The sequence below is a fragment of the Doryrhamphus excisus genome, linkage group LG1 (genome assembly GCF_037039965.1).
Source record: "Doryrhamphus excisus strain RoL-2023G ecotype Guam linkage group LG1, RoL_Dexc_Guam_v1.1, whole genome shotgun sequence".
Taxonomy (NCBI): Eukaryota; Metazoa; Chordata; class Actinopteri; order Syngnathiformes; family Syngnathidae; genus Doryrhamphus; species Doryrhamphus excisus.
Genome location: NC_136357.1, coordinates 4547771 through 4561273, shown reverse-complemented (window position 1 = coordinate 4561273; position 13503 = coordinate 4547771). Strand labels below are relative to the sequence as shown.

General features: G+C 43.7%; 1 protein-coding gene and 2 non-coding genes across 3 annotated transcripts in view; 2 read left to right on the top strand and 1 right to left on the bottom strand.

The window, feature by feature from the left end:
* jph3b (junctophilin 3b) overlaps positions 1-13503 on the bottom strand; it is a 49948-nt gene that overhangs the window by 6182 nt on the left and 30263 nt on the right. The window contains exons 5-6 of the mRNA XM_058075211.2: positions 4212-4336; positions 1542-2503 (exon numbers count right to left, since the gene is read on the bottom strand). Coding sequence (XP_057931194.2) covers positions 1542-2503; positions 4212-4336 — 1087 coding nt within the window. The remainder of the gene's footprint in view (positions 1-1541; positions 2504-4211; positions 4337-13503) is intronic.
* Positions 12028-12099, top strand: trnag-ucc (transfer RNA glycine (anticodon UCC)). Its single transcript has one exon. It is a non-coding gene; the product is annotated as a tRNA-Gly (tRNA).
* On the top strand, positions 12680-12751 carry trnag-ucc (transfer RNA glycine (anticodon UCC)). The gene has a single exon. It is a non-coding gene; the product is annotated as a tRNA-Gly (tRNA).

Genomic DNA, 13503 nt, shown 5'->3' with positions numbered 1-13503 from the left:
ACACAAAAGTCCGTAAGTGACTTTCATCATAAAATGCTTCCATTTGTTCCATTTGCAGATTCTATATTTTAATTTTCTTACTGATGCTAATGTATTATCATGTCGGGTCAGCCTGGTGGAGGCCATCCAACAGCTGAAGGCAATATGATGTAATAACTAACAAAATCCTCTGTGTGGTCATAATGCAAATGGGTGAACACAAGGCTGAACCTCAGGATTATGACAAAATAATAATAATAATAATAATAATAATAACACTCTGAAAGGCAGGGGTTAAAATATGTTGGAAATAACTACAGAAAAAGTTATGTAATGGATATTCCGCTTATCCTCACGAGGGTCGCAGGGGTTGCTGGAGCCTATCCCAGCTGTCTTCAGGCGAGAGGCAGGGTACACCCTGGACTGGTGGCCAGCCAATCACAGGGCACATATAGACAAACAACCATTCACACTCACATTCATACCTATGGACAATTTGGAGTCGTTAATTAACCTAGCATGTTTTTGGAATGTGGGAGGAAACCCACACATGCACGGGGAGAATGTGCAAACTCCACACAGAGATGGCCGAGGGTGGGATTGGACTCAGGTCTCCAAGCTGTGTGGCCTGCTCGCTAACCACTCGCAGCATTCATTCATTCATTTTCTATCGTTTATCCTCATGAGGGTCGCAGAGGGGTGCTGGAGCCTATCCCAGCTGTCTTCAGGCGAGAGGCGAGGTACAACCCTGGACTGGTCGCCAGCCAATCACAGGGCACATATAAACAAACAACCATTCACACTCACATTCATACCTATGGACAATTTGGAGTCGCCAATTAACCTAGCATGTTTTTGGAATGTGGGAGGAAACCGGAGTACCCGGAGAAAACACACGCATGCACGAGGAGAACATGCAAACTTCACACAGAGATGGCCGAGGGTGGAATCGAACTTGGGTATCCTAGCTGTGTGGCCTGCACACTAATCACTCGCACGCCATTTATCTTTGTTGTTGACTAAATTTGTACAGTACTTATATTTATATATATATATATATTTATTTTATTAATAAAGTACTCACGAGGGTCACGGGGGTGCTGGAGCCTATCCCAGCTGTCTTCAGGCGAGAGGCGGGGTACACCCTGGACTGGTGGCCAGCCAATCACAGGGCACATATAGACAAACAACCATTCACACTCACATTCATACCTATGGACAATTTGGAGTCGCCAATTGCCAATGGTCGGGTGGTTAGCGTGCAGACCTCACAGCTAGGAGACCAGGGTTCAATTCCACTATCGGCCATCTCTGTGAGGAATTTGCATGTTCTCCCCGTGCATGCGTGGGTTTTCTCCGGGTACTCCGGTTTCCTCCCACATTCCAAAAACATGCTAGGTTAATTAGCGACTCCGAATTGTCCATAGGTATGAATGTGAGTGTGAATGGTTGTTTGTCTATATGTGCCCTGTGATTGGCTGGCGACCAGTCCAGGGTGTACCCCGCCTCTCGCCCGAAGACAGCTGTCTTTTTGTGTTTGTTGATGTGAATGATGGTCTTACTGAGTGTCCTTTGCGCGGTGCGAGTCTGTGATCCTGCTGCTCCGGTGCGATGGGGGAGGACTTCAGAGGAGGGGAGAGGGTTAGGTCCCGTCGTATAGGCCGAGAATCCATCTTCTCCCCTAGTCGTACACTCTCCAACTGGTCTTTCCCTTCCCTGCTTTCTTTCCCTTCTCGGTTCTTATGCCTCTGTCGCTGCAAGGTGTGCGAGCACCCCTCCCCGTGGGAATGATTGTGTCCGTGCTTTTCCTCGCCGTGCCCATGGGGTTTGCTCGTGGAGTCTCTGGGCTGTAAAGGCTTCATCTCCATTTCATAATTGCTAATTTTCTCTTCATCCTGCTCGAGGAGACGTCCTCCCCTGCCGTGCGCCCCCCTCTGCCCAGACGTCCAAGAAACAGAAGAGGACGTCTCTGTCCATCTGTCTCCTCGGGCTTGTTTATGATTAGACGAGCCGTGGCCCCGAGACTTGTGATTGGAGGAGCCGTGTTTGTGTCCATTGGCCCTGCTGATTCCTTGTCCGCCGATGACTTCTCCGGCTTTGTGCGACATCCCTTTCCTCTTTTCCTCACTCCAGCTTTTCGCCCTCATGTATTCCACTTTTCCTCCGCCTTCCCCGTCTCTACTTCCTCTCTCAATCAACACCTGGATTTCCGTCTGCGCTCCAGCTCCAGCTCCAACCTTCTCCGCCTTTTCTCCTCCTTCTTTCCCTCTGTCTCCGTGGTCAACCGCACTCTGCCGATGGAAGCGAGCGCTTTTGCTGCGCTGGGATGGTCTGATTGGGGGAGGAGGTGTGTGCGGAGGTGAGGAAGAAGGAGGACTTAGATCCGGAGTGGCGTTGGAAGGGTCGTCTGAGCCGGTGCTCTTCACGTAGAGGTCAGGACTGTCCGCCGTTCCAGCGCTACTCGACAAGCCCTCACCCTCAACCTCGCTGGAGACTTGACATTTTGGACGTTGCACCTCCATGCCTGCACAAAGGGAGAGAATTGACTCACATGTACATACATAAGTACATACAGTGAAGAAAATAAGTATTTGAACACCCTGCTATTTTGCTATTTCTCCCACTTAGAAATCATGGAGGGGTCTGAAATTTTCATCGTAGGTGCATGTCCACTGTGAGAGAGATAAACTAAAAAGAAAAATCCAGAAATCACAATGCATGATTTTTTAACAATTTATTTGTGTGATACAGCTGCTAATAAGTATTTGAACACCTGAGAAAATGAATGTTAATATTTGGTACAGTAGCCTTTGTTTGCTATTACAGAGGTCAAACGTTTCCTGTAGTTTTTCACCAGGTTTGCACACACTGCAGGAGGGATCTTGGCCCACTCCTCCACACAGATCTTCTCTAGATCAGTCAGGTTTCTGGGCTGTCGCTGAGAAACACGGAGTTTGAGCTCCCTCCAAAGATTTTCGATTGGGTTCAGGTCTGGAGACTGGCTGGGCCATGCTAGAACCTTGATATGCTTCTTACGGAGCCACTCCTTGGTTTTCCTGGCTGTGTGCTTCGGGTCGTTGTCGTGTTGGAAGACCCAGCCACGACCCATCTTCAATGCTCTGACAGAGGGAAGGAGGTTGTTCCCCAAAATCTCACAATACACGGCCCCAGTCATCCTCTCTTTAATGCAGTGCACTCGTCCTGTCCCATGTGCAGAAAAACACCCCCAAAGCATGATGCTACCACCCCCATGCTTCACAGTAGGGATGGTGTTCTTCGGATTGTACTCTTCATTCTTCTTCCTCCAAACACGCTTATTGGAATTATGACCAAAAAGTTCTATTTTGGTCTCATCTGACCATAAAACTTTCTCCCATGACTCCTCTGTATCATCCAAATGGTCATATGCAAACTTAAGACGGGCCTTGACATGTGCTGGTTTAAGCAGGGGAACCTTTCGTGCCATGCATGATTTCACATCATGACGTCTTAGTGTATTACCTACAGTAACCTTGGAAACGGTGGTCCCAGCTCTTTTCAGGTCATTGACCAAGTCCTGTCGTGTAGTTCTGGGCTGATTCCTCACCTTTCTTAGAATCATTGAGACCCCACGAGGTGATATCTTGCATGGGGCTCCACTCCGATTGAGATTGACCGTCATGTTTAGCTTCTTCCATTTTCTAATGATAGCTCCAACAGTGGACCTTTTTTCACCAAGCTGCTTGGTAATTGCTCCGTAGCCCTTTCCAGCCTTGTGGAGGTGTACAATTTTGTCTCTGGTGTCTTTGGACAGCTCTTTGGTCTTCGCCATGTTACAAGTTAAAGTCTTACTGATTGTATGGGGTGGACAGGTGTCTTTATGCAGCTAACGACCTCAAACAGGTGCATCTGATTCAGGATGATACATGGAGTGCAGGTGGACTTCTAATGGGCAGACTAACAGGTCTTTCAGGGTCAGAATTCTAGATGATACACAGGTGTTCAAATACTTATTTGCAGCTGTATCACACAAATAAATTGTTAAAAAATCATGCATTGTGATTTCTGGATTTTTCTTTTTAGTTTATCTCTCTCACAGTGGACATGCACCTACGATGAAAATTTCAGACCCCTCCATGATTTCTAAGTGGGAGAAATAGCAAAATAGCAGGGTGTTCAAATACTTATTTTCTTCACTGTACGTACATACGTACATACGTATAGGTCTTATGTGAGTGTGTGTGTGCGCCTACCATTTCCCGGGTGCTGGAATGAAGGCGAGAACTGCTTGGCAGTCAGTCTGGCCATGCGACTCTCCTCTTGAGCTTTCTGAGCTGCCGCCACTGCTGCTTCTGCTTTACCCTGAGCGTGAGCCGTCCTGACAAACAGGAAAAGAAATGTAACCTTTACGGTAAATTCTTATCACAACTTGAAGTCTAGTGAATCCCAATTACCGTATTTTTCAGACTATATGGTAATGGTAATGGTTTTATTTCATTTGAACATGCACCAGATTACAATTGAATGCATCACATAATCAGTTCACAGTTCCACATGTCCAAAAGGAGTAGGAAGAAGCAAAGCTTATTAAATCTTACCCCTCCATCTGGTACTTTTACAATCAGTAACTGTTACATTTGTTCACTTCCTGCTTTCCTAATATAGTTGAAGGTTTTTTTAATTTTATTTTTTATTTTTTATTTTTTATTTATTTTTTATTTTTTATTTTTTATTTTTTATTTTTTATTTTTTATTTTTTATTTTTTATTTTTTTATTTTTTATTTTTTATTTTTTTTTATTTTTTATTTTTTTATTTTTTATTGCCACGTGTGCCCACATTTGAATTTGCATCATGAATCACATTGATTTTGACTTTTCAGTCACTTTCAGTTTATGGGTTCCTGTTTTGTAGCGAGCCAAATTTTAATACTAATACTAATATTAACATATAATAATAATATGTAATATTAATTAATATATATTAATGTTAATATTATTATATAATATATAATATTAATAATATACTAATTATTAATTATACTAATACTAATGTTGTTTCAAGGGGACCTATTATGCTAATTTTTCAACCCTTTGTATTGAGTTGTGGTCTCCTATAGAGCAGCTACACACAATAACTTGCACAGAAAACGTTTTAGAGTTTGCACAATCTGCACCTATTCCAAATGTATTTCCTTTGATTTGCCAATCCCAGTATGGGATGCTTTGGAACCTACTTTACATTCAGGAACATCACGTGCTTAAGGTTCAGTTCAACATCTGAACATCTTCTCATGGTAATAAAGATGGCGCATAAAATAAAATACAGTGAAGAAATCAGATTCAGGTGTCGGGGGGGAAGCAGAGTTGATGAATAAACTTCGAGTAGACGATGAAGAGGAGGGGGGAGGCAGGTTAATGGCGACAGAGAGAAGGCGGATGGCGGGCTGTCAAGATAAACGCTCATGTTGGCAATGATCCGCACTGACTCAGACAGCAATCTGCCCATGAGTGGATGTAGCTGTGGGAGATACATGGTGATGAGAACACAAGTGGCGTGTGGAAAGCAGGTGAGTTAAGAAATGGACACGTATGAAATAAACCACCTGTAGTCATTACTGTGGCGGTGGGGTACAAACAAGTCAAGAGGTTAAACAAAACCTCAGTTTGATTCCACCCTCGGCCATCTCTGTGTGGAGTTTGCATGTTCTCCCCGTGCATGCGTGGGTTTTCTCCGGGTACTCCGGTTTCCTCCCACATTCCAAAAACATGCTAGGTTAATTAGCGACTCCAAATTGTCCATAGGTATGAATGTGAGTGTGAATGGTTGTTTGTCTATATGTGCCCTGTGATTGGCTGGCCACCAGTCCAGGGTGTACCACCGCCTCTCGCCCGAAGACAGCTGGGATAGGCTCCAGCACTCCCGCGGTACAAAATGAATGAATGTTCGGCCAGTCATATTTTTTGTTCTACTTTTCTTAAAATTCATTTAATTCATTTTCTACCGCTTATCCTCACGAGGGTCGTGGGGGGGTGCTGGAGCCTATCCCAGCTGTCTTCGAGCGAGAGGCGGGGTACACCCTGGACCGGGCGCTAGCCAATCACAGGGCACATATAGACAAACAACCATTCACACTCCACACAGAGATGGCCGAGGGTGGAATTGAACTCGGGTCTCCTGGCTGTGAGGCCTGCGTGCTAACCACCGTGCAGCCCCATTTCAATCCAACATTGTCTGATTGTTGTATGAGCAACAAGTGCTTGCTTTTGTAAATATCACCAACTTTAGGCTGCATTTGCTGTGATTTACAAGTGTCCCTGAATGCAGCGGCAACTTGCATCCCAGGAGTTATGTGATGCACCTGAATGCACCATTTTAGAAAAAAGCTGAAGCAGCACTGAAAGCAGTGAAATTTGCTAGTTTTGATCCCGATTATTGAGTATTAAACGTCCACTGGAATCTTCCCATGGTGTCCCAACTTTTAAAGAACCACAACCCCCTTTTTTTATTCATTCATTCATTTTCTACCGCTTTTTCCTCACGAGGGTCGAGGGGGTGCTGGAGCCTATCCCAGCTGTCTGCGGGCGAGAGGCGGGGTACACCCTGGACTGGTGGCCAGCCAATCACAGGGCACATATAGACAAACAACCATTCACACTCACATTCATACCTATGGACAATTTGGAGTCGCTAATTAACCTAGCATGTTTTTGGAATGTGGGAGGAAACCGGAGTACCTGGAAAAAACTCACGCATGCACGGGGAGAACATGCAAACTCCACACAGAATTGAATTGAACTCGGGTCTCCTAGCTGTGAGTTCTGCGCGCTAACCACTAGACCGCCGTGCTGCACCCCCCTTTTTTATAATATCTGAAATACAGAAATATATACAACCAATAATAAGGCCTCATTTTTTGGGTGAATCGCCACATTTTCACAGCTGTTTCTCGTACCCTTGGGGGTACACGTACCTCACTTTGGGAACCACTGAATTAAATCAATACCATTACCACCTTGATATACTACTTCCTCATTCTTTTCTCTCTAAGTTCCCGTACCTCATCTCATCTATGTATGAACTTCCTGGATAGAAAGGGGTCTGCATGGAGGATCCATTATACAACATGACCCCCCCCCCACAGAGCAGACAAAGGAAAGATAGATCAGCGATGATGATGATGATGATGAGAGGAGGAAAGTAGGTGAGAAAGGAGAGATAAAGAGGTGTCTTTGAAAAGAGGAAGACGAAACATCAGTGAATGATTACCATTAGTGCAACAGCTTAATTACAGTATTGCACCAACGACTCCAGAGTTTAAGTAAGAGGAGGTGAGGAGGAGCAAGAACAATTCTTTTTTATGACTTTATTGGACAAAGTCTCTTCATTACGATGTTATACGACGATGCTTGCTCTTTCAAATGAGACAAGCAGTTCTATGAAAGGAACTTGGCTCCGGCGCTAATTCTTCATGGGGGCACCTTAAGGAGACACCGTGAGCAGGAACGGCTGAGAGAGATATAGGATGAGATATAGGATGTCTGGGAAGACAAATACAAGCAGATGGAGAAGATTGTCTTCTTCACAGGAAAGAGAGAGAGGAGCTTATCCATCATTTATGGCATTACTGTGAGATGATGATGAGGAGGAAGATGATTCATTCATCCGAATGCAATACCATGAGGTGTGTTATGTGTGTGTGTGTGTGTGTGTGAGGCTCTGTGACTAAATGAGGTGTTTATCTGGTACCCCCTCCCTCACAGAAAGCCCCCTTTAGAGAAGAAATAGACTCCTATTGAATTAGATCATGACCTCTGACCCGGCATTAAAGAAACTACATAATATTCATTCATTCATTTTCTACCGCTTATCCTCACAAGGGTCGCAGGGGTGCTGGAGCCTATCCCAGCTGTCTTCGTACACCCTGGACTGGTGGTCAGCCAATCACAGGACACATATAGACAAACAACCACACAGAGATGCCCGAGCAGGGAATTGAACCTGAGTCTCTGAGCTGTGTGGCCTGAGCGCTAACCACTCGCACACTGCGCAGCCATGTTGTTATTTTTTATTCATTCATTCATTTTCTACCACTTATCCTCACAAAGGTCACTGGGGTGCTGGAGCCTATCCCAGCTGTCTTGGGATCCATTAGCTGATTCTGGGCGAGAGTACACCCTGGACTGGTCGCCAGCCAATCACAGGGCACATGTAGACAAACAACCATTCACACTCACATTCATACCTATGGACAATTTGGAGTCGCTAATTAACCTAGCATGTTTTTTGGAATGTGGGAGGAAACCGGAATACCTGGGGAAAACCCACGGGGAGAACATGCAAACTCCACACAGAGATGCCCGAGCGGGGAATCTAACCTGAGTCTCTGAGCTGTGTGGCCTGCGCGCTAACCACTCGCACACTGCGCAGCCATGTTGTTATTTTTTATTCATTCATTCATTTTCTACCACTTATCCTCACGAAGGTCACTGGGGTGCTGGAGCCTATCCCAGCTGTCTTGTGATCCATTAGCTGATTCTGCGCGAGAGTACACCCTGGGCTGCATGCATGGGTTTTCTCCGGTTTCCTCCCACATTCCAAAAACATGCTAGGTTAATTAGCGACTCCAAATTGTCCATAGGTATGAATGTGAGTGTGAATGGTTGTTTGTCTATACGTGCCCTGTGATTGGCTGGCCACCAGTCCAGGGTGTACCCCGTCTCCCGCCCAAAGACAGCTGGGATAGGCTCCAGCACCACCTGCGACCCTCATGAGGAAAAGCGGTCGAGAAAGAATGAAGAATGAAGAATTATTAGAGCCCTCTAGACATGAAATAACACCCCTATAGTCTTTACACTTGTAGCACCAAATATAGCAGATCCAATCCATTCATTCATTCATTTTCTACCGCTTTTCCTCACAAGGGTCGCGGGGGTGCTGGAGCCTATCCCAGCTGTCTTGGTGGGGTACACCCTGGACTGGTGGCCAGCCAATCACAGGGCACATGTAGACAAACAACCATTCACACTCACATTCATACCTATGGACAATTTGGAGTCGCTAATTAACCTAGCATGTTTTTGGAATGTGAGAGGAAGCTTTTCTAAGACTGTGTTGCTATAAATGTGTTCCCTAGGGGACCAAGAGTCAGCGGCAGACAGGAAATAATGTTGGGGGTTCAGAATTGAGTTTCATTACTGCTGCAAGAGTAGCCCATCATTTTATTAGGGATTTGTGCCTGTTGTGAGATGATTCAAACCTGCAATAAACCAACTAAGGTAATGATTAGTTGGCCACAGGAGGGGGTCTGAAGCAGTACAATGAGAGCTCATAGTAGTTTTTATATTTGTTTACTCATTTGCATTATTGGCTTTATTTTTTTTTTGCTCCAGAACTGTATGTAATAAAATGGAATAATTGTCTTATTTTGTTGATATTTTGTTTTACATGGTTGAATGAAATATTCAAATATTCATAAGATTATAGTTCTCTGACGATAATCACTAATGGAATCAAATGTTTGAATCATAATAAGATCAGAATTGAGGTGGCAGGGTACTTCCACTTCTGTGTTTTACCTCCTTAATTCAGCAATTAGCGATAAACAGTGTAAAGAGAGGATACATGTATCAAGGTTAGATTGGTTCCCTTTTTTTCTTCGGATCGGTTTAGAAGTGCCCTTAACAGAGGAGTCACGACTAATAGGATTGACTCGTTACTAATTCAGCTCATGTATTTCCTTGCTTGTACATTCTACAAGCCCAGATATGTTCAGCACGAGTATTCGCTTTGTAAACAAGTACGTTAATAAGGATCACTTAAAGTACTTTTTTATCCCAATATCTTCTTCAATGTAGCAAGTACGTACAAGTAACAGCATCAATTACTGAATCCATGTAAACACAATGATTTGTATCTCCCTTTTCAGCTACATGTACATATACTATACTGTGCAGTTATTGAACATGGCATCAATGTGTATAACACGGTACTACAGTATCGATCTGTTCCAAGGTCAACTGCTAATCAGAAAGCAATTCTAACCTCAAACTCAAAGTCATATGGTACTACAGTCACTACTAACTCACCATATTCTTTGGCTGGGTAAGTGACAATTGATGGAAAACAAAGTACTTGCTTACATACCAGGAAAACTACAACACTAACTTATTTAATAAATCCAATTCATTCTTAAGTCTTGTGCTGGAAGATACAGCCATCCCAATGAGAACGGACATCGCAAGTATTGTTGCTGATGGAACTAGCATAAGTATTTGTATCAATGTACTCTCTAAAAGAAGTTTCAGGAGTGTTTTAAATCATCAAAATATAACAATATACTGCAACTATTACATGTTATTATCAGTGGACGTGTTAATGCATGATCACAGTATGTATATCAAACCATGCAATGTTCTTATAGCAGATTTTGACTGGCCACAATAAAAGGCTACTGTAAAATGTGCAGTTTTACATTATAATTAGTGAAATAAATTAATTAGAATACTAATACTAGTACTAGTCAAGCCCACTAGGCTGTCTAAATGACAAACTGATGACAACGGCGGTCGAGTGGTTAGCGTGTAGACCTCACAGCTAGGAGACCAGGGTTCAATTCCACCCTCGGCCATCTCTGTGGGTTTTGTCCGGGTACTCCGGTTTCCTCCCACATTCCAAAAACATGCTGCAAATAACAACATGGCTGCATGGTGTAGGAGTGGTTAGTGCGCAGGCCACACTGCTCAGAGACTCAGGTTCGATTCCCCGTTCGGGCAACTCTGTGTGGAGTTCGCATGTTCTCCCTGTGGGTTTTCTCCGGGTATTCCGGTTTCCTCTCACATTCCAAAAACATGCTAGGTTAATTAGCGACTCCAAATTGTCCATAGGTATGAATGTGAGTGTGAATGGTTGTTTGTCTATATGTGCCCTGTGATTGGCTGGCGACCAGTCCAGGGTGTACCCCGTCTCTCGTCCAAAGACAGCTGGGATAGCCTCCAGCACCCCCCCGCGACCCTTGTGAGGAAAAGCGGTAGAATATGAATGAATGAAAAAAAAGTGTAGACAGAAACCTCGTCAATGAAAGACACCATCGACACCCGATACACAGGAAATATGGTCTCAATATGGTACATTAAATGTAAACAAACCATTGAATAAGGAAAACAAATGTCCTGATTGTCGTGCTGGCTTGCCCTAGAGTCGGATCCGTTTGTCGGAATTAATTTATTAATTAATCACTGTCAGATTAGGAACAGGATTACTGTTAAAGTGGAAGTGGGATTAGAAAGGTTATACAGTAGTAGGAGTCAAACACCAAGTCAAGGAGAGTCAAGTCACCATCTGGAGTCGCTAAAGATTGTGATGACTCGGTCGAAGAGAAAGGAGAATCGATTGTTTGGAAGAACACCAGCAGAGGTCTTGACGTGTGATCAAAGCTACAAACGTTAATGTCGTTTCATGTCAGAAATAATTAACTGGGAATATGCATTAGTATTCATATGACTATCCATATTAATATCACAGATATGCATTAATAATCATTTCATCTGCAGGGTCTTGTTCCCGGTTCTGAAGAACCAGGTTACAGAGTTCTTACTGCTTACTCGTTTCAACTTTTTAAAAACATTTTCATTTTGTAACTACATGGAGATTGATATAAGAGGACAGACATATTCCGTCTGGTTCAAAACAGGCAGTACTTCGACTACAGCCGTCCCTCTTTTATCGCAGTATTTTGATATTCCATTCATTCATTCATTCATTCATTTTCTACCGCTTTTCCTCACGAGGGTCGTGGGGGTGCTGGAGCCTATCCCAGCTGTCTTTGGGTGATATGAGGGGTACACCCTGTACTGGTGGCCAGCCAATCACAGGGCACATATAGACAAACAACCATTCACACTCACATTCATACCTATGGACAATTTGGAGTCGCTAATTAACCTAGCATGTTTTTGGAATGTGGGAGGAAACCGGAGTACTAGGAAAAAACCTCCCTGGTTTTTACAACAAAGACCAATGGAATCTCTCATTGACCTGAAATTTTGGTCAATCAAAATGATCCATAACAGCATTGGCGGTATAGTGTTTAGCATAGCTGCCTTCCAAGCAGTTGACCTGGGTTCAATTCCCAGCCAATGCAGCAGTTAGATATCCTACCTGGTTTTTACAACAAAGACCAATGGAATCTCTCATTGACCTGAAATTTTGGTCAATCAAAATGATCCATAACAGCATTGGCTGTATAGTGTTTAGCATAGCTGCCTTCCAAGCAGTTGACCTGTGTTCAATTCCCAGCCAATACAGCAGTTAGATATCCTACCTGGTTTTTACAACAAAGACCAATGGAATCTCTCATTGACCTGAAATTTTGGTCAATCAAAATGATCCATAACAGCATTGGCGGTATAGTGTTTAGCATAGCTGCCTTCCAAGCAGTTGACCTGGGTTCAATTCCCAGCCAATACAGCAGTTAGATATCCTACCTGGTTTTTACAACAAAGACCAATGGAATCTCTCATTGACCTGAAATTTTGGTCAATCAAAATGATCCATCACAGCATTGGTGGTATAGTGTTTAGCATAGCTGCCTTCCAAGCAGTTGACCTGGGTTCGATTCCGAGCCAATGCAGCGGTTAGATATCCTCCCTGGTTTTTACAACAAAGACCAATGGAATCTCTCATTGACCTGAAATTTTGGTCAATCAGAATGATCCATCACAGCATTGGTGGTATAGTGGCTAGCATAGCTGCCTTCCAAGCAGTTGACCTGGGTTCGATTCCCAGCCAATGCATTGGTTAGATAGCCTCTGTTTTTACAACGAAGACCAATGGAATCTCGCATTGACCTGATTTTGGTCAAACAAAATGATCCACCACAGCGTATACATGGACACAAATATTCCAATTCCATTCGGGTTATTTGCTCAAACGGAAAGAATGTAACCTTTGTATACACCTCATTCCGAAAGAAAAGTGCCAATCCGAATGAATATAAAATAGAATTCCCAAGGGTGGAATATTCCTTTCCCCAATCCGATTGAGGTATCTTGTCATTCCGCTCAATCGGAAAGTTGTCAGACTGCGTTCTTCTTTGTGGTGTTTTTCTTCTTCTGTTGTTTATTGGCGGTTAGCAAACAGCTTTCGTGTGCATTAGCGCCATCTGTGGAACAGAATCTAAACCCTTCTATACGCCATTCACAAGTCCAGTTTTATTAAAAAAAGAAAATACATATCTATATAAAACATGCCGAGCTTAATTATAAAATATTAGCAAGATTGAACTTTATCTTTTCCTGTTCTTGGGTGCGTTCTTTCAGCGAATGCTGAGATATGACGTAACACGCAGCTCGAGACGTTCTTCGATTTAAAAAAAATGGAGGCGAGCAATCGGCACTGGAATGTTGCGGAAAGTTTGTTTTTGATTCAAACTAAATTTCAAGACTGGATGAAGGAAAAACTTGAGAGGAGTCGGGCATCTAGTCCGGATGCCTCCCAAACGCCTCCCTGGTGAGGTGTTCCGGGCATGCCCAGCCGGGAAAAGGCC